The following is a 21,305-nucleotide window of genomic DNA, read 5'->3' as shown; positions in this document are numbered from 1 at the left end:
AATCGTTCATCTTCACACGTATACACACTAACACAACTTGGGGCCCAGAAGCACAAACGCACAATCACACCCCGGGACTCGCGCGCCCAGACGATAGGGGCAGGTCCACATCTCACACGCTCCCTCTGAGACTCGCAATGGCACTGCGCTTAACTGCGGCGCCACCGCAGTTCCAGCCCGCCCCCGCCCACCAGCCCGCCGGGCTGACGCGCCTCCCCGTCACCACACGCAGGATCTCCTGGGAAATGTAGTCTGACGGACGGAACGGCGGCGCGCAAAGGATTCTGGGGCTCTTCGTTCAATGAAGGCGTAAGTGAGATTTCCACTCCAGCCTGGACGAACATCCCTCCGCCCCTCTCGCGGGTCACTTCGTCACGGACCGGACAGGTCGGAGCCACTGCGGGCCGGGATTCCTCAACCTCACGTCTGGGTCTGGTCGACCAGAGCCGTGCCGCGCCCCACAGGCTTCTGGGAGTTGCAGCCTGAGCTCCAAGTGCGCAAGCGCGGGTGAGCCCAGCTCTAAGTCCAGCTGAGCCGGGGGACAACGGGGAGGGTCCTAGGGGGAGAAGACCCCAAACGGGACGGGAACGTGCAGGCGTGGAAGCCGGGGAGAGCAACGAATTGCGGAGGGTGGAGGCTAGGTTTGGTTGAACAGATCTAGCAAACGCCTCAGTGCCAGAAGACGCCTCCGTGACTTCCTACGGGGAATGAGGAGTGGGGCCCCGGGGGAGCGCAAAATAGGCCCTGCGCGTGCGCGCGGCCGTGCGTGCTACGTGTGTTGTGCAGGGGCGGGGCTTCGGGCTGGCTCGCGAGCGACCCCACCCCCCCGTGGCTCTGATTGCGTGAGCGTGCCTGCGTACGCTGTTGCGTGTGAGGGGCGGGGCCTCAGGCCCCTGTCCTGTGGGACGGTTCCCGGAGGGGAGAGCGTGAGCGCGTGGGCGCCGCGTGGCTTTGTTTAGGGGCGGGGCCTTGCGCTCTGGGGTAAACCCTGGGGGGTGGGGCCGCGGCCCGCCTACTTGTTGCTCGTGTGAGGGGGCGGGGCCAGCGGTGCTCTGGGGTCCCGGAGGGGAGTGCGCAGGCGCGCGGGGCGGACGCGGGGAGCTGGCCTGCGCGGAGGTGCGAGTGGTCGCCGCCGGGACGCGACCTGGGAGGAGGGAGGTGAGCGTAGGTGTGGGCGTGTGTCTGTGCGAGTGTGTCTGTGCCCGCGGCTGCGTGGGCTTGCCGGCGTGTGACAGCTTGTGGGGTCGTGGGCCCGAGACTGCGTAGCGTGGTGACACTGCGCGGGGTTGGGGCCGGTGACCACCTGTGGGGCTGTTCCCTGAGATTCTGAGGGGCTCTGCGCTTGCGGCCGCGTGTGCGGTTCGCGTCTGGTTGTGTGGTGGACCGAGTGGGAGGTGAAGGACCGGGACTGGATATTTGAAACGTGTGATGACGTCGGGTGTGCTGGGAGATGAGGGGGCGTCGGTGGCTGTGTGTCTGTGACCGAGGCAGCCCGCGTGGTGACGAGGGGGCGTTGGTGGCTGTGTGTCTGTGACCGAGGCACCCCGCGTGGTGACGAGCGGGTCTCGGGACCGGGTGTCTCATGCGTGGTCCGTGGTGCTTGTGAGGAAGAAGTGGCTGCGCCTGTAGCGGGCGGGGGTGGGCATGAGAGTGTGGCTCTGAGGACTTGTGTGTTGGAGCGCTTTGTGTGACACGTGTCGTTTACCACAGTCTGGCGTGACTAATTTGACTGGGTGACTGTGGTTCTGCGGCTGTGTGATCGTGCTGTCCGGCTGTCTGTCCCCCTGTAACTGGCAGGGGCCCTGCGGGCAGGAGGCTGAGGGCCGCACAGGTGCGATGGGCTCTGGGAACGGGAGTGTGCGCGCCGTGGTGCCGGGCTTTCCCCCGGTGACGTAGATGGAAACAGCACTTGGCCTAGGTGTTGGGAAAATTAAATGGGGTAACACGGGTGAAACGCCCAGCTCAGGGCTTGCCGCTCTCTAAGCGCTCTGTGGGTGCTGGCTGTTTGTTTCAGTGCTGGTGGTCTCTGTTCTTTGACCCCGTGCAGAGACAGGGGCTTATGGTGAATGCTGGAGGGGTTTTCATCTCTGAACTTAAGACTGGGTGTTTGTCCTCGAAGCTGGGGGTCTGACCTCTCCCACGTGAGCAGCGGTGCCCTCCATAGCCCAGCCACACACTTACCCGTTGTCTGCTTGGGCCTTAGTGTGCTTTTGAAGGGAGGGCGCAGCCCCTCCTGGCCTCTGGGACCTGAGGCTGGTGTGGCTGGGTATGGTTGCGTGTCACCTTCCTAACCAGTGTAGCTCGGGGGAGGAAGAGCATGGACTCTGGGATTCCTGGTTCCATCACTCACTAGTTGTGTGACTTTGGGAGAGGTTACTTAAATTTGCTGCCCCTCAGTTTCACCTCCAAAACAGGGATAATAATAGTATCAGTCCCAGGCTTGTGGTGAGCATTAAGTAGAACAGCGCCTGACACAAGCAAACAACATATAAATGATACTTGTATTAACATAATAACAGTAAGGATCCCAGAGAATAGAATCCACAGGAAGAAAGGCAGAGAATTGAGCCCCAGAGTAGAGGTTTCAGGTTAACAGATAAAATAACCCTAAAGTCTAGGTCATAGCTTAGATTCAGAATTTTATAGTCATAATTCCTGGGAGGGCTCTAGGCGGGCGGGGGAGGGGGGTGGGTTGGTATGGGGGGTGGAGACCAGGAATAGAGAGTCTTCCTGGATGGAAATGTCCCTAGGGAACCTGTGGGGTGAAGGCCTGAACTGGGAAATGACAGGGCCGAGGCTGGGGTATTTTCTGATTAACACGGGGGTCTGGAGATGTCTCTATGTAGAGACAAGGGTTTTTCAGCCTCGGCATCGTGGATACTTTGGCCCAGATAATTTTTTGTTTGGGGCAGGGGCTGTCGTATGCGTCATAGGATGTTTAGCATTATCTCTGGCCTCTTCCCACCAGATGCCAGTTGCACACTCCCCTGCCCCAGTTGTGAAAGTGAAAATGTCTCCAATCACTGCAAGGTGTTTCCTGGAGGGCAAAATCACCCCATTTGAGAACCATTGGTGTACAGGACCACGATGAGGACACCCTGTGGACATTCCCAAGGCGTGAGGATAGGGAGGGGAGTGAGGGGGCTGGAGGAAAGAGGTCAAAGAGGGATGTTGACTGAAATAAAGAGTCTAGGTGATGTTAGTGAAGGAGTTTATTCACTAATCAGTGGGAGGAGTTCAAACCTCGGGAAACAGGTCAACAGAGGGCTCTGTTGGAACTGCTCTGAGGTCTGTGAGTTTAAGGGCAGCTTATATCTTTTTCACAAAACAGTGTGTGTGCAGGGAAGAGGAATAAAAACTTACAGCTAGATTTCATATATGTCAAAAGGGGGTAGGGTACGTCTGCTTTTTCTCTAGATTATACGTTGACGATACATAAACAAGAATTCCTTGGTTGTACATCAGACAAGTTCGGAGATGCTGACGCTGTCTGTGTGGAGGGAGGCAAGGACCAGGGTCGTTAATTATTCCCTTAATCTCTAAGAAATGCAGCTGGGAAATGTGAGAGCAAGGTACCCATTACCTCTTCCTGTTGCTAATGTCTCCAGCTGGCGTCTTCAGTCATGAGATGCGAGATAGCAAGGTCGTTTGACACAGGCTGAAGATGCATGGCTGCTTTGCACAGCACAGCATGGATTTTAATGTACTGACTTAAAGCTTGTGCAGTTTCCTTGCTAGATTCGCCTGTTAGACCAAGGAGAGGAATCCCAAAAATCCATCCATGGGGTAGTGTTCCTGAGATGAGAAGAAAGGGTGTCTATGGCCTGCAGCCTGGGTCTGCTCTAAGAGACATTCACTTATTTAGCAGTTGAGTGCCTGCTGTGGACCAGGCATTGTTCTAGTCAACCCACAAGACAGACAAGGTTCCTGCTTACCTGGAGCTTGCATTTAGTAGGTAGATGACAATTCAATTTATAACAGGTAGTGATAAGTATTTTGAAAAATAAAGCAGGGTGAAATGATTACGGGTGACTGCAGATGCTATTTGCGAAATCAACACCCAGCTTCCCATGGGCATCTCCATCAGCTCCAAAGCCAGGAAGGGCCACCATCGGTGACTGGGTGGAATCCCTTCATCAGGGAATCCAAGAGTTTGGCTTTGAGCTTAACAAAGACTCTTCTCCTCTAATGCTGACCTGGAGAGGTCAGATCTCCAGCCCTATCTCTGAGGCTCAGAGACTGGGGCAGTGGTTCTAAACTAGGGGTTTGCATTATCATCAACTTAGAAAGCTTTAAAAAAAAAAAAAAAGCCCTAGACTCAATCCCCAGAGGTTCTGATTAATTAGTCTGGCATGGCGCACAGCCATTGGTATTTGTTAAAAAGCTCCCAAGACAGGTCGGCCCAGTGGCGTAGTGGTTGAGTTCACATGCTTCACTTCCGTGGCCCAGGGTTCACTGATTCGGATCCTGAGTGTGGACCTACACACTGCTCAGCAAGCCATGCTCTGGCCGTGACCTGCATTGCAAAACAGGGGAAGATTGGCACAGATGTTAGCTCAATGACAGTCTTTCTCAAGCAAAAAGAAGATCTTAGCTCAGGGTCAATTCTTCATGACCAAAAAAAAAAAAAAAGAAGAAGAAAATAAAAGCTTCCAAGACATTCTAAGGTACAGACAGGGTCGAGAGCTACAGCCCTGAGAGCTTGCGGGCTCTTTTGGGATTTCTAGGAATAGAAGAAATTAATGTGGTGGTGGGAGAGGAGGGTACCAGTGACCAGTACTGTCCGATTCTTATCAAAGGCAGGCCTGACAGCTGCGCTTTCCTGCAATAGGGACATTCCTAGCCCCGTCCTTCAAATGGGGATATCTGTTCCCATGAAAGAGGAATGGCAGGGCCCACATTCACGTGCAAAGCCTGTGTTTTCTGTTACAGCTAGACTTCGGTCTTTAGAGAACATGTCTTTGTATATCCCTGGGGCTGGCAGGTGCAGGGTAGGGGTGATCTTCACTGTTTGGCAGGTGGTACAGCAAAAGTACACTCTGGTTGAACGGAAGTGGTGAGGCTGTGCCGGTGTGCTAAAGGGCTGGCTTACAAGTGTATCAGGACCTGCCCCCAGCTTGTGCTCAGCACAGCCCTCCAGGATCAGAGGAGTTCTTGGGGCTGAGAGGAGAGACCTGGTTGTCTGCCTGAGGGGAGGCATGGCCACTGTCCAGTAACTCTTTGAAGCTTGTTCCCATTCCAGTTCTAGCCATCCTCCCATTGGGACCGAGAATTTAGCTCTGTGTCTTTCAAAGCCCTCTCCCACCCTATGGTCGGGGACTCAGAAGACAAGCCCTGCCCGGAGATGGTGTGGGATCCAGCCTCTTTATTTGCATTGTTATTGTTTATAAGAGGTAATTATAAATGCATGATAGAAAATGCCAGAGTGTAGACAGGGAAAGTGAGTTCTAAGTCTTCTTTCCCATGCCAGGTAACCCAGTTCCCTTATTCGGGGGCAGTCACTACTACCAGCTTCTTGATTATCCTTCAGAACTGGTCTATGCCTTTTCAAACTCATGCATCCATATCCTGTGTCTTGTTTTCTCTAAGCAGTTTTTCTATACCTTTTCCCCCATCATTGTCCCGTATCCTGGAGATCGTGTCGCATAGTACACGTGGAGCAGGTTTCTCAACCTCGGCACAGTTGACTGTTGGGCCAAATCATTCTTTGCTCTGGGGACCATCCTGTCCATTGTAGGATGTTTAGCAGCATCTCTGGTCTCTATCTACTGAATGCCAGGAGTACCCTTCCCCTCCTTGTGACAACTAGAAATGTCCCCAGACATCAAAAGTGTCCCCTGGGGGCAAAACCTCCCTCAGTGAAGAACCACTGATGTAGTGCCACCTTGTTCTTTTAAAGGTCTACTTGGTGTCCCATTTTGTGCACATAACATTCACTTAGCCATTTTCCCATTGATGGCAGTTGGGTTGTTTCCACTCTCTTGATAACTAACGTTTGTTTAGCACTGGCACTGCTCTGAGTGTGTTACATGTTTTCACGCCTTTAATCTTCACAGCAGCCCTGTGGAGCTGTTGTTGTTTGCCCCATTTTACAGTTGAGGAAGCTGAGGCCCAGACAAGACACAGAGAGTGTCTGAAATCACACACAGAGGGGATGGCAGCGTTAGAAGCTGGTCCCAGACAGCCTGGCTCCAGGCACACTCCCTTCACTGCAGGACTGTCTTGCCTTTTTCCAGACCCTGCCACAGTGGATACCCTGTGTGCCTGTCATTTCATACACATGCAAGGACGTCCAAAGGCGGATACCAGAAATGAAGTGATGGGGTTAAAGGAGGTGTAACTTCAGTCTTAAAGGTGCTGTCAAATTGCCCCTCCCTTGAGGTTGTTCCAGTTTCTCTCCAACCAGCACCATATGAGAATTCTAACCACAGCCCTTTCAGTGGGTCTCGGTCTTCCTTGGTCCTCTCGATGCGTGGCGTGTCCTGGCGTAAGGAAAAGGAAGGTGAGAAGTCGCTGCAGAGAGCTCGTGTAAACGTCCCAATAGCCGAGGGTGAGGCGGGTGCTCTTTACCCACTGCAGAGGAGCACACTGAGGCTCCGTCTAGCTCTCCCACAGCCGATGATTGGCAGAGGCAGGCATTGAATTCAGAATTATCTAATGTCAAACTGCTGTTCTTTCCTCCCTGGCAGAGCTGAGTTCCTTGGAGAAAATTATTTGTGGACACGAATCGTGCTTCTCCAGTTTGGGGTGCGTGACTGAGTGCAAACAGCTATGAGAAACCACAGGATGGACGTGATACTACTTCCTGGAGAAATCTGTCTTACCTGAGGAATCAGAAGGGAAAAACCAAGTGATGTACTTATCTGGTAAATAATTTAAAACCTGATTTTTATATTAACCACAAACTCAGATTTATTGTAACATAGGATGCACAAGTCACCTGGATGTTTCAGAACAAAACAGAACCAACCAGCAAAAGAGTTTTCTCTTGTGAGGTAGCTGCTTTGGGATGTGTCCCAGACCACAGAACTAGGCGTTAACCTTCCTCTAGTGTTCGGGGATACTGGTCAAAAGTATGAGAACTGCTGGGCAGAGAACAGAGCTTCATCCTCTGAGGCCCTGGGTGCTGGAGTGCTGGGGCTGGCCTGCACCAGTTCACATGACCCTGTTGTGCACACCTCTCCCCAGCTCCGTGCTCAGTGACATCAGTTTGGTAGCTTACGATGGGCCCTGGTGGGAGTATTTACACCATGGAAATTAGCAGACGCTGCAGATCACCCAGCACACCCCTGCCCCAGGGTCTAACAGGATAGAGGTGTCCAGGATTCTGGGGCCAGCCCCTTTGTCTTTCTGCTTGAGGGAAGGCTTGCTCAGGGTAGTCAGAGACTTGAAGGCCAGGCCACTTGGTTTGTCACTGAGCCACAGCCCTCACCCTCAACAATTGGTGTGCTGCCAATCTCCCCAAGTCCTTTGGCCGCTCTAATAGAACAAAGGTAAATGTCTTGTAACTATGGTGCCACATGGACACCTCCCAAACTCTGCCAGAGAGGACCACGGGGGAATTTCCTGTGTAGGCTGCTGTCCTGCACCAATGGGCAGTTTGTGCTGCCTGTGGACAGGGGCTCAAACCCAGGCTGTCACTTAAACTGCTGTGACAGCAGACAGCTCATCTTCCCTTTCTCATCCTCAGAATGGAAAATGTGGACCCACGTGGTCAGTTTGCTCTAAAGATGAAAGGAGAGCACGTGATGTATATAAAGTATCCAGCACAGCTCTCATTCTCCTACTGATTGTTAACTGAGGAGGTGATGTTGTCACCAGGGGTTGAGCACAGTCAACACACACACCCGAGCACTTCCACAGAGCGCATGGACAGGACGGTAACTCAGCCTGTCTCCCAGACTCAGCTCACAGCACTGGCCCCACCTGTGCTAATGACAACCACCACAATTGCGCTACCCTTCGTGGGTGATGACACATACAATGACAACCACCATGATTGAAGCTACCCTTCACTGAGCACTGGCCCTGATGCTATCTTATCTACTCAAAGCAGCAGCCCTTTCTGGGTGTAAAAGATCAAGGTAAAGGCCCAGTAAGGTTCAGTAACTTGCCTCAGGTCACACAGCTACGCAGGAGTGTTGGTCACTTCACAGTGTCCAGTCGAGGACAGGAGTTGAAGGCAAAGGCAAATGCAGCAACAGCAGAATTCTTTCTCTATGTGATGAAGTGGCACTCAGTGCAGGTCCCAGAGGCACCTTCCCCAGCTAGGGGTGCCAGGAGGGCTCCTTGAAGGAGTGACGGTAAAGAAGGTATTTGCTAGGGGACCATTCAGTCATGGTGGTAGCAGCCCTTAGCACACCCCCTCCACGTGCCCCGCACTGGTCCAGGGTGCTTGGGACTTGCACTTGAGGGAGTGGAGACAGGCTGTAAGCACCACACATAGTAAGTTGGCAAGTTACATAGTATTTTGGGGAAAACTCAGTCTTTCCCTGTGTTTCTCTCCTTTACTCTCAGTGTTACCACGCTCACAACACTTCTGATGCCAGATGTGTGGGGTTTTCCCACACTAGCAATTCTGCGACACTAACTCAGTGTCCTACAATTTAACTTAATTCTGACACTGTCTACCTGGAGGTAGCGCCAGATCCCATGTGTTGAGGGCTCAGTCCCATGAGACTGCCCCCTACCTACCCACTTCAGATGCCAAGTGCAAGCAGTGAGTCCCCAGATTACCCACCACTTCTGTCTGACTTGGCTACTAGTTGGAGGTTCCCACAGCCCCCTCCTGGGGTTCAGTCAGTTTGCAAGAGTGGCTCACAGAACTCAGGGGAACACTTCATTTACCAGTTTGTAATATAATGAAGGACACAGATGAACAGATACATAGAGGGGATCTGGGAGGGTCCCAAGCGCAGGCGCTTCTGTCCCCATGGAGGTGGGGTGTGCCACCCTCCCGGGACTTTGATGTGTTCACCAGCCTGGAAGCTCTCTGAACCCAGTACTCTGGGGATTGTATAGAGGCTTCCTCACGTGGGCATGATCAGTTATTAACTCCATTCTCAGCCCCTCTCCCATCTCTGGAGGAGTAAGCTTTTACTCATAGCTTGGTCTTTCTGGTGACCAGCCCCCATCCGGGAGCCCACCTGGCATCTCCTTGTTAGAGCAGAAGATGCTCCTGGTGCTCTTATCACTTAAGAATTGACAAGGCTTTTAGGAGCTCTGTACCAGGAACCAGGGGCAGAGACCAGTGTACATCTTTTCTGTTATCTCACACGTGGAGCGTTAGCCATGAGAGCTATGGAGAAGAGAAGCCAGAGCTGGGTGAGGGAGGCCAGGAGTGAGTGTGGGTGGGGTTGGAGGCAGGCTGCCGTTTTAAATAGAAAGGTTGGGGTGAACCTCACAGAGACAGTGAGATTGGAACAAAGATTGAAGGGAGTGAGGAGCTGAGCTGAGGCGGGGGAAGAGCATTGCAGGTAGCGTCCTGAGGCCGGGCTATGGCAGCACCTTCAGGGACTGGCAGGGAGGCCAGCGTGAGGCAGGGAGGGTTGTAGGACCTAAATTTGACTCTTAATCCTCACAACAGCTCCAGAAGTAGTTCTGTTTTGTCCCCGTTTAACAGGGGAGGAAACTGTGGCACAGAGTGGTTAAGTAACTTGCCCAAGGTAAAACAGCTGATGAAAACAACTGTCACACCCAGGTGGTCTGACTCCAGAGTGATGTGTTTAACACACATCAGGCTGCCCAGCCCTTCCCTCTAACCCAGAGGGTTAGCCAGGTACCTGGGGGCAGATACCCCAGCTTGAATTCTGGCTCAGCAGCTTCCCTGCCCTATTACCTTGGGCAAGTGATTCCTGCCTCTCTCAGCTTCATTTTCCTCATCTGGAAAATGGTGTGAATAAAAGTACCTGCCCCCAGGTTAGGAGTGTGAATTAAATGATAATCCTCACGGAGCGATGCCTAGCACATGTAAAGCACTCAGTGTTTGTTAGTCTTATTAATAATTAATCTTAGTGTTACTTGTCATTATTACTACTGCTTTTCTCTTTATGAAGAGAGAAGTACAATAAACCAAATGTTCTTCTGGCTGGGTTCCCTTAAACAGTACAGGCCATCCTGTCATTCACATTTTTAATCAAAACATACTCACTGTCAGGGCTGGCCCGGTGGCATAGTAGTTAAGTTTGCGCTCTCCACATCAGTGGCTCGGGGTTCATCAGTTTGGACCCCGGGTGCAGACCTAGCACCACTCATCAAGCCATGCTGTGGTGGTGTCCCACATACAAAATAGAGGAAGACTGGTACAGATGTTAGCTCACTGACAATCTTCCTCACCAAACCAAGTCAAACAAAATAAAACATACTTGCTATCTAATTCTGAACTTAATTATGGCCTTGATTTCATTTATCTTCCCTACCTCCACCCTCAAGGGATGAAAAAAACACCTATAGAGAGAACTATCTTGTATTTCCATTTTCTAGATTGCATCCTGCTGTACCTTTTTCGTAGAAAAATCAAAAGTTTTTTTTATGTTATTTCTGGGGTTTTTTTTGAGGAAGATTAGCCCTGAGCTAGCATCAGCCGCCAATCCTCCTCTTTTTGCTGAGGAAGATTGGCCTTGAGCTAACATCTGTGCCCATCTTCCTCAGTGGTTTTATATGTGGGATGCCTGCCACAGCGTGGCCCGACAAGCAGTGTGTAGGTCTGTTCCCATGATCCGAACCAGCGAACCCCAGGCCACCGAAGCGGAGCACGTGAACTCAACCCCTGCGCCACTGTGCCAGCCCCTCACCAAAAGAGTTTTTTATGCCATAGCCACCATTGTTGGCACCGGCTGTGATGATGGCATTCTTCAGAGGCACGTGCTGAAGCACTTAGGGGTGAAAGGTCATCATGTCTACATCTTATTTTGAATTTAAAAAAAAACGAAATGTTAACATTTGGTGAAGAGTAATCAGGTGTTCGTTGTACTGTTCTCTAGATTTCAAGTTTTTTGAAATGGGGCAAATAAAAAGTCTACCCCCATTTCTGCCTTTTCTAGACCCTGCCCTTCTGCGAAAGACAAGTTCAGAGGGCTTGGAAGGACTGCTAGCAGAATTGTTGCTCTGTGACGGGGTCTTGGCGTAGGATGGTTGCTCCCCACCCCGATTTCAGCATGCCAGGAAGCACTCAGAGCTGGTGTTGAGTGAGTCAGCAGGTATTTCTTGAGCACTGCTCTGTGCTGGCTGCTCTCTCAGCACCGGGAGGAGAGCCGTGGACAGAGCAGCCAAGGTGCCTGCTCTCGTGGAGCCCTGGTCACGGGGTAGTGCCCGTGCAAACACACGCTTACACAAGCCGTTTCCAGGAGGCAGTGAGTGCCGTGCAGAAAACGGAGCAGTAGAATAGTATAGACTCTGTAGTAGGGGGCAGTGCTGTCCCCGGGAAGTGTAACGTGAGGCATGGAACGTAAATCTTCCAGCAGCCACGTTGAAAACAGTAAGAAGACACAGAAATTCATGATCACAGTTAATTTTAATAATGCATTTTATTTAACTCAATATGTCCGAAATGTTACAGTTTCAACATGTAGTCAATATAAACAATTACCACTGAGATATTTTACGTTCTTTTTTTTCACACTAAGTCTTTGAAATCCGCTGTGTCTCGCACATGTGTGTGCCTCAATCCAGACACTGTTTTCATTGGAGATGCTTGATCTATATTTGAATTTCATAACATTTACCATTGGAAAAGTAGATTCACACACCCAAGTTGTTCGAAACATGCTTAAAAGTTTTACAGAAACTGAATTGAGGATCAGTTTTTAATTTTAGATTAATAATAAGTTTTAGTTGAGTAATTTTAATATTATTTTATTGTGGTTTTAATAATAATTGAAATTAAGTAAAATTAAGCACTCATTTCCTCAGTTGCAGTAGCCTTGTTTCCAGAACTCAGTTGTCATATGTGGCTAGTGGCAAGCGCGTTGGACAGCACCGGTGGAGGTGACTCAGCGACGGAAGGACCTCCCTCGGAGTGATGTCCGGCATCTCGCGCCTCCCCTCTGCCCGCCCCAGTATCTAGTGAGTCTTCTCTTCAGCTCTTGCTCCTCCCCCACCAGCATGCACACAGTTTCTTCGCCACAGAGCCATGCAAAACAGTTTTGTTAAATGGTATTTCGGGTACGTCACTCCTTGCCCAGCCTCCTGCTCCCTCAGTAATGTTTTATCACACTTAGGGTCATTTCCAAACTGCTCACCCCCACTTCATGATCTGACCCCTCCTGACCTCAGCCTCCTCCTAGCCCCCTGTTCCCTACCTCACTCTGCTTCAGCACACCTACCCACTTGGTTCCTCCACATGGCAGGGCCTTTGCACCTATGGTACCTCTCCCCAGAATACTCTTCTCCCAGTGCCCAGGTGGCTCACACTCGCACTCCATGCAGACTCAGCTCAGTGTTGCCTCCTCTCACAGGCCTTCCTCCAAATCTCTTCACTCCCCGCCTGCTCTGGTCCTTTTTTTCTTCATAGCAATGATTGCAGCTAACACTTTGTTACGTGGGCCTGTCTTCCCTGCTGGAACGTAGTGTGCGTGGGAGCTGGTACTGCTCCACTCTAACTCATTGCTTACCACCCAGCACCTGGGCCAGTGCCTGGCACTTGGTAGGCACTCAGCAATTACTTGTCAAATGGATGAACAGGTGTCTACGCAGGTCTCATTTGCCTCCTGATGCAGAGCCCTCTGATCCTTGCAGCAGGTAGCATTGGCTGTGGTCCCTCCCTGACCCTGAGAAAGGGAGGAAATGCTGCACAAGGTGCTCTGACCTTCCTCCAGGTGTGTCTGTGCACATGTGTGTGTACGTGTGTGTGTGACCAGGCTGAGGGGATTCTTACCCTAGAGACTCTGGGACTGCTTAGAAGTCCCCATCAGCCTCATGACTTCTCTTCTCCTGTAGCCCCACCTCCCCAGCACGCTGCCCCTCTCCAAACGCGGCCCCTCAGGGGCGAGGACAGGATGCCTGCTGCACGAGGGAAATCCAGGTCCAAGGTAAGTAGCGATTCCTCTTCCTTCAGGAAAGTGCCATCTTGTGAGACATGACCATTTGTTTTCCTCCCATGGAAACTTCCTGCCCAGGGGAGACCAGCTAAGACCTGGCCCTGGTTTCCTCCCATCAGCACAGAGGCTGGGAGCCTGTGAGAAGGGCCCCAGCGAGCCAGGAGACCACCCAGCAGCCTCCTCTCCTCTTTTCTCAACTCTCTTGTATTTATTGATGTTTGCTTTGTTTCCCAAAATATGGTCAATCCTTGAGAATGTTCCATGTGCACTTGAGAAGAATGTGTAACCTGCAGTTTTTGGATGAAGTGTTCTATATATATATCTATTAAGTCCATCTGGTCTAATTTTTCATTTAATTCTATTATTTCCTTGTTGATTTTCTGTCTGGATGTTCTGTCCATTGGTGTTAATGGTGTGTTGAGGTCCCCTACTATTATTGTACTGTTGTTGATGTCTTCTTTTAGTCCTATTAAGAGTTGCTTTACAAATTTTGGTGCTCCTGTGTTGGGTGCGTATATATTTATAAGTGTTATGTCTTCTTGGTGGAGAGTCCCTTTTATCATTATATACTGTCCCTCTTTGTCTTTCTTTATCTGTTTTGCTTTGAAGTCTACCTTGTCTGATATTAGTATAGCGACACCTGCTTTCTTTTGTTCATTATTAGCTTGGAGTATTGTTCTCCATCCCTTCACTCTGAGTCTGTGTTTGTCTTTGGGGCTGAGGTGTGTTTCCTGGAGGCAGCATATTGTTGGGTCTTGTTCTTTGATCCATCCTGTCACTCTGTGTCTTTTGATTGGGGAGTTCAATCCATTTACATTTAGAGTGATTATTGAGATGTGGGGGCCTACCACTACCATTTTATGTCTTGTTTTCTGGTTTTCTTCAATTTCCTTTGTTTCTCGTCCCATGGTTTAATCTGTTCTGATGAAGAGCTGCTACTCTCTGTTGTTGTCCTTCTACTTATCTCCCCTGCTCTTGGTTTTGTAGCCCCTTTCCTTTTTTTGATTTTTCAGGAATGAGGGTTTTCCTGAGGATTTCCTGAAGAGGAGGTTTTGTGGCAATGAACTCCCTTAACTTGTTTATCTGGGAAAGTTTTTATTTCTCCATTGTATTTGAAGGATATTTTCGCTGGGTAGAGAATTCTCGGCTGTAGGTTTTGGTCCTTCAGATTTTTGAATATATCATTCCACTCTCTTCTAGCCTGTAAAGTTTCTGCTGAGAAATCTGCTGATAGCCTGATGGGGGTTCCTTTGTAGGTTAGTTTCTTTTGCCTGGCTGTCCTTAGTATTTTCTCCTTGTCGTTGACTTTTGCTAGCTTCACTACTATATGCCTCGGGGTTGGTCTTCTTGCATTGATAAAGTTTGGAGATCTATTGGCTTCTGTCACCTGAAGATCCATCTCTCTCACCAGATTTGGGAAGTTCTCAGCCATTATTTCTTTGAATAGGCTTTCTGCCCCTTTCTCCTTCTCTTCTCCCTCTGGTATACCTATAATCCTTACGTTGCATCTCCTAATTGTGTCTGATAATTCTCGGAGAGTTTCTTCATTTCTTTTTAGTCTTAGTTCTCTCTCCTTCTCTGCCTGCAGCATTTCTATATTGCCGTCTTCCAAATTGCTAATTCTTTCCTCCATATTATCGGCCCTACTGTTCAGTGCATCTAGATTTTTCTTAATCTCCTCTATTGTGTTCTTCATTTCCAGTATTTCTGTTTGGTTCTTCTTTATTGTATCAAACTCTTTTGTGACATAGCTCCTGAACTCGTTGAGTTGTCTATCTGAATTCTCTCTTAATTCATTGAGTATTTTAATGATGGCTGTTTTGAAGTCATCATCATTTAGGTTATATATCTCATTTTCTTTGGGATTGTTTTCTGTGTATTTGTTATTTTCCTTCTGTTCTGGAGATTTAATGTATTTTTTCATATTGCTTGATGTTGTTGATTTGTGCCTCCTCATAGAGATAGAGTTTAGTTGCTCCTTCCACTTGTTTCAGCTGCTGTGGTGGGGGAGCAGCTGTTTATACTGCACCAACCAGGATCTCTATCTGCAGTTGCTAACCAGGCCTGGGCCCCTCCTTGTAGTCACAGTGGTCCTTTGGATTCCCTCTTCTGCCGTGGGGGCCATCACGGGGGGGCTTCAGGCTGCTGGTGCCTACTGTTGCAGCCCACCTAGACGTGCTCCCTCCTTGGGGTCTGCAACGGTGTTATGGGCTTTTCCAGCGGCCAGGGGTAGGATCACTTATATTTGCCACTCCGTCACTGTCGGCACCCACAAAATCTCACTTGTCCACTATGGGTCGCAGCAGAGCTATTGGCATCTTCTACAGTCTGTGGTTAGCTCACCTAGCTATGCTACTTTTGTCCCGGGGTCTTCCAGCCTTGTGGCTGCCTGTTGGGTGCTCTCTACTAGTGCTGTGCAGAGGCTTTCCCTGAGGCTGCTGTAAGCCTGTAGGATTTCCCCCTAGGCTACAGAGCTGGGTCGCTGGAACTCCACCCAGCCCCAGTCCTGTTCCCCAGGAACTCGGGGAGCCCTTTGCCCTGTCTGGAGGATAGCCAGAGATCCTGATTTCAGTGGTAGCTGGTCAGCTGCTGCCCTGCCTGATATTCTCCTCTCCGGGACCCTCCCAGTGTTGTGGATGCTGGACGTAGCCCCTCCACCAATGGCAGACAGAGAGTTTTGTCTGCTGCCCGGGCAGAGCTCTGGAGCTTCCCCTCCGGGCCGCGGAGCCGGCCTCTGCAGCTTCACCCAGCCCCAGTCCTCTCCGAGATCTCCGGCAATCCCTAGCCCCACGAGGCGGGCAAGGGCAGCTGGGGGTCACCTTGCCCTCTGGGATTCTCTCCAGGACTTTCCCAGAGTTGTGAATGCTGGGCGTGGACCCTCCGCTAATGGCAGACAGAGAGTTTTGTCTGCTGCCTGGGCGGAACTCTGGAGCTTCCCCTCCGGGGCGCGGAGCCGGCCTCTGCAGCTTCACCCAGCCCCAGTCCTCTCCGAGATCTCCAGCAATCCCTTTCCCCACCGTGCAGGCAGTGGCAGCCGGGGGGCCTCCGTACCCTCAGTGATTCTCTCTGGGACCCTCTGGGCGCCGCAAACACCACACAGGATCTCCCCGCCAATGGCGGGGAGAGACTCTCCCCGCGGGCTCAGGTGTGCAACTCCAGAGTTTCCCCCTGCGTTTAGGAGCAATTGCGGGGGGTTTAGGTAGGGTTCTGGTCACCTGTTTCCACCGTCGCTCCTCTGTTGTGTGCTCGCTCCTGCCCTAGGTGTGCGTTGATCCTCTGGGGGCGTCCGTTGGAAGAAAGCCACTTGCAGGTACTAGGCTGTTTGGTCGGGGTCGGAGAGTTTTCACCTATCTCCACGACCTCCCGGAGGGAAGTCTGTCCGCCTTCTGATGTCTAGTTGCGTGGGTCTCAGACGTCCAGAGATGCTGTCTGGATATCCTTTGTTAAGCGATGAGTGTCCAAATAATTGTAGACTCGAAGGGGGAGAGACAAAGAGGACTACTCACCGTGCCATCTTGGATCCTCCTCTCCTCTCCTCTTTTCTCAGTGTGCGCATGACCACTCTCCTGTTTGTTCAGCATCTCCAGGGTCTCTGCCAGTGCTGGGAGGAAGGCCCTCCCCAGGGCATTCGAGGGAAGACGAGAGCCCCTGTGACATCCAGGTGGACACGTGTGCCTGGGTGGGACCTGCTGAGGCAGGGGGGATTCGATGTTGTGCTCCAGAGTTCTCTTAATGTCACTTTGTTTTCCTCGTGGAACCCATATTTACATGGAGGAAATCTCTTTAAGAGACTCCGTGTAGCCCCGCATTCAGGTTGAGTTCGTTGGAGCCAGGCCAGCGAAGGGGTGATGTCAGCTTCCTGTGAGAAGCGTGCTTCACCGCTTTAGATGGTCAAGGGATTTCCTGCAATAAGCGTCTTGAATGCGATTTCTTGAATACGATAACAGAAACTACTGCCCTCTAAGCGATGTGTATTCGTTCCTTATTGCTGCTGTAACAAATTGCCGCAAACTTGGCAGCTTGAAGCAGCACACGTTGATCATCACAGTTCATGGGTGGAGTTTGGGCACAGCATGGCTTAGCTGGGTCCTCCGCTTTGGGTCTCAAGGCTAAAATCAAGGTGTTGGCTGGCTGTGGTCTCATGGGTCCTCCTCTAAACTCCCTGGTTATTGGCAGAATTCAGTTCCTTCTCACTTTTTCCAGGTGGCCCCCTTCTTCCACCTTCAAGCCAGCAACAACAGGTCAAATCACACTGGTGCTTCAGATCCCCCCACTTCCCTCTCTGCTCTCCTCTTCTGCCACCAGCAGGAGAAAAATCTGCTCTCGTGGGCCCCTGTGATTAACTGCCTTGGGCCCCCCTGGATTATCTCCATATTTTAAGGTCAGTTGATTAGTAACCTTGATTACATCTGCAAAGAACCTTTTGCTGCGTGTAACATAGTCCCATGCTCTTTAGAGAGCGAGTGGTCAGGAGCGAGACTCAGAAGTCAGACTGCCAGCTTCCACCCCAGCTCCTCCTTCACTGGCCCTGAGAACTTCAGTAAGTCACCTTAGCTCTCTGGGCCTCAGTTTCCTTGTCTGTAACATTGCTGTGATTTTCTCAGCAATACCTCATCGGGGGCTAACGCAAGCACTAAATGAGCCAGTATGTGTAGGGTGCTCAGAAAGATGCCTTGACTTTGTCGATGCCCGGTAAATCCAAGTTGCTGTGTTTTTTGTGCAAGTCTTTAATAACAGCTGTGTCATAGTCGTTGTTTATTTATTTTATTTAATACACCTGCCCCTTTTGGCTTCAGAACCTCAAATGTTTCCTGGATAGATTCTTGGCACTATGTGTCTCCCATGTTTTGGGACAAGTCCACCATTTCCTTCAGCCACGTGGAAGCACAAGCCCACGGTGAAAGGACATGTGATTTTCCATTTCAGGCGCCAGTGACGTTTGGGGATTTGGCCATTTACTTCTCCCAGGAGGAGTGGGAATGGCTGAACCCCGTTCAGAAAGCACTATACGAAGATGTAATGTTGGAGAACTACCAGACCCTGGCCTCTCTTGGTAAGGCTCTCCTCCCCGCGTAATCCACAGCTGGCTCACTGAGGGACGGGAGTCATCAGTTTAGTCAGGAAAACAGAAGCCACTCCAGTTTTGGGGTTTTTTAACAGCTTTATTGAGATGGAATTCACATTCTGTGCAACTCACCCATATAAAGTAGGGTAGTGGTTTTTAGTGTATTCACAGAGTTGTGCGTCCTTCAATGCAGTTAATTTTAGAACATTTTCATTACCCCCAAAAGGAACTCCCTACTCATTAGCAGTCATCCTCATTTCCCACTGCCCACTAATCGCCCCCAAGTAGGCAAACACTAATCCGCTTTCTGTCTATGAATTTGCCTATCCTTGGCCTGTCATAGAAATGGAATCATAAATATGTAGTCCTTTGTTTCTTGTTTCTTTCACTTAACATGTTTTTGAGGTTCACCTGCATTGTTTCATGTGTCAGTACCTCATTCTTTTTATGGTCAAACGATATTCTCCATATTTTATCCATTCATCAGTTGATGGGCATCTGCACTGTTTCCACTCCATGGCTTCTATGAATATGCTGCTATGAACATTTGTGTACCAGTTTTTGTGTGTGCATGTATTTTCGTTTCTCTTGTGTAGATACCTAGGAGTAGAATTGTTGGTCATATAGTAACTATACATGTAACCTCTTGAGGAGAGAGAATTTTATATAAGGAATTGACTTAACGGGTACTGTTAAAAGGTGAGTAGTAGACAATGAATTAACAGAGATGGTAACTGCAGGGCTAGGGGGACAAAGGGAAGAGTTAGGGGTCTTAGGACTTAGAGGAAGAGACTCAGACTTCTGAAGGAGGAGAGGGGTGCACTGTCTGGTTGGTTTATACTCCTCAGAGGGCAAGATGAGGCTAATTCTGGGAGTGCAGGCCAAAAAAGAAAAGCAGAAATTGAAACCACCAGAGCCCCGTTGGTGGACCCTGACAGGGAGCACCTGGCAAAAAAGAAGTGTGGATTGCAGAGCCCCTGCACCACCAAACAGATCAAGGAGGGGTGTGGCTGGAGGCTAAAAGGCAATAGCTTAACCAGCCTCAGGAGTTTGGGGTCCAACTTTTTAGGAAAATAGTTGGCTTTGTAGAGTTAGAAATAAACAACTCTGCCAGCTGTAACTGAACTTTCATCCTCCTCATTCTCCACCTGCCCTTCGCATCCTCTGTGCTCCCTTTGTGCTAATAAAGCCCCTTTCCTGTTGACACAGGGCTGGGCTCTGACGTCTGTGGCACCCCCATCATGCTCAATTCCAATGTTTTTCCCGTGTGCAGGACTTTCCTTTCGGAGGCCAAATGTGATCACCTTATTGGAGAAAGGGAAAGCGCCCTGGATGGTGGAGCCAGTGAGGAGACGCCGGGGCTTGGGTGAGTGACAGAATCAAGGCTTAGAAGGTGGCTTTCTGTGTAAGAGTGCACTCCATCGTGAGAGGGCAGCCTCTTTGAGACAATATTGGAGAGGTACTTTCCTCACCTCCATGGCCTCAAGCCTGTGCAGAAAATTCAAGTCTCTTCAGTACGAGCCCCCAGAGGGAGAATAACCAACATTTAATAAGCTCTTACTAGGTATCAGGCACTCTTCTAAGTATAAGTTTCTCCCAGCACCCTATACAGTAGGTACTATTATTCCTATTCTATAGATGAGGAAACTGAGAACCAGAGAGGTTCAATGACTTGCCCAAGGTCACCCAGCTAGGAGGTGGCAGCAGAGCTGGGTTTGAACCCCAGCTACAGGTTTTAGAAGCTCAGCTCTTAACCGCCTCATCTCCACCTATCACTTTCCCTTCCTCAGCTTTCATATTTCCCTTCAGAGAAAACGTATTCCACCTTCTCTAATGATAGCACTTTTAATGGTAATGTTCAAACTTGCATCATTTTCTTCATTCCTTAAAAAAATTAAAGTCTTTTCCATAAATGTTCATTTTGACTACTTTTCAGGAACTCATTCCCTTTTCTAATAGATTCCTCTTTGGTTCGTCAAGTTATATGGGTTTTTTTTTTAATTGTGGTAAAGAACACAAAACATTAAATTTACCTTCTTAACCATTTTTAAATGTAGGGTTAAGTATATTCACATTGTTGTGCAACAGATCTCTAGAAGCTTTTCATCTTTCAGTGACAAAACTCCATACCTACTAAATACTAATTCTTCCTTACCTCTCTCCCCAGCCCTTGGTAGCCACCTTTCTACTTTCTGTTTCTATAATTTTTCTACTGTGGATTTTTCATAGGAGTGGAATCATACAAGATTTGATCTTTTGTGACTGGCTTTTTTGCTTAGCGTAATGTCTTCAAGGTTCATCCATGTTGTAGCATGTGACAGAATTTCCTTATTTTTAAAGGCTGTATAATATTCCATTATGTGTATATACCACATTTTCTTTTTCCATTCATCTATCAATGGATATTTGGGTTGCTTCCACCTCTTGGCAACTGTGAATAATGCTGCAGTGAACATGGGAGTGTAGATATCTCTTGGAGATCCTGATTTCAGTTCCTTTGGCTATCTACAGAAGTGGGATTGCTGGATCTTATGGTATTTCTATTTGTAATTTTCTGAGGAACTTTCATATTGTTTTCCACAGTGGCTGCACCATTTTTCGTTTCCACCAACAGTGCACAAGGGTTCCAGCTTCTGCCCATCCTCGTCAACACTTCTTATTTTCTGGTTTTTTGATCGTGGCCATCCTTATGGGTATGAGGTGATATTGTGGGTTTGGTTTGCATTTCCCTAATGGTTAGTGATGGTAGGCATCTTTTCATTTATTTATTGGCCATTTCTCTTTTTTTTGAGAAATGTTTATTCAAGTCCTTTGTCCATTTTTTAATAGGGTTATTTGTGTTTTATTGTTGAGTTGTAGAAGTTCCTTATATGTTCTGCATATTAACTCCTTATCAGTTATGATTTGCAATTATTTTCTGCCATTCTGGAGGTTGCCTTTTCACTGTGTTGATTGTTTCCTTTGACATGCAGAAGTTAGGTCTGATGTAGTCCCATTTGTCTATTTTTTGTTTTGTTGCCTGTGCTTTTGGTGTCATAGCTGAGAAATCAGTGCTGAATTGAATGTCCTGAAGCTTTTCCCCTATGTTTTCTTCTAGGAGTTTAGTAGTTTTAGGTCTTACATTTAGGCCTTTAATCCATTTTGAGTTAATTTTTGTTTATGGTGTAAGGCAAGGTCCAGGTTCATTCTTTTGCATGTAGATA

At 49.3% G+C, this 21,305-nt stretch overlaps 1 protein-coding gene across 8 annotated transcripts in view; it reads left to right on the top strand.

Moving 5' to 3' along the window:
* The first annotated feature begins 232 nt into the window (after positions 1-232).
* The window catches only part of ZNF667 (zinc finger protein 667), a 30,054-nt gene continuing 8,981 nt past the window's right edge, over positions 233-21,305 (top strand). Inside the window, exons 1-8 of one of the 8 annotated variants that reach the window (XM_046681600.1) lie at positions 930-981; positions 6,237-6,502; positions 6,690-6,866; positions 11,911-12,063; positions 12,937-13,028; positions 17,241-17,418; positions 17,964-18,090; positions 19,376-19,468. In XM_046681600.1, the coding sequence (XP_046537556.1) occupies positions 18,057-18,090; positions 19,376-19,468 (127 nt within the window). In that variant the 5' untranslated portion in view covers positions 930-981; positions 6,237-6,502; positions 6,690-6,866; ... (2 more) ...; positions 17,241-17,418; positions 17,964-18,056. Of the gene's footprint in view, positions 508-878; positions 982-1,054; positions 1,159-6,236; positions 6,503-6,689; positions 6,867-11,910; positions 12,064-12,936; positions 13,029-17,240; positions 17,419-17,963; positions 18,091-19,375; positions 19,469-21,305 lie in introns of those variants that run through there. The other 7 variants (XM_046681593.1, XM_046681595.1, XM_046681597.1 and 4 more) reach the window with 7 other exon arrangements.

The sequence above is a fragment of the Equus quagga genome, chromosome 13, assembly GCF_021613505.1.
Source record: "Equus quagga isolate Etosha38 chromosome 13, UCLA_HA_Equagga_1.0, whole genome shotgun sequence".
In the NCBI taxonomy this organism is placed as follows: Eukaryota; Metazoa; Chordata; class Mammalia; order Perissodactyla; family Equidae; genus Equus; species Equus quagga.
Note: the sequence above shows the minus strand (reverse complement) of the source record. Positions and strands in the feature narration are given on the sequence as shown.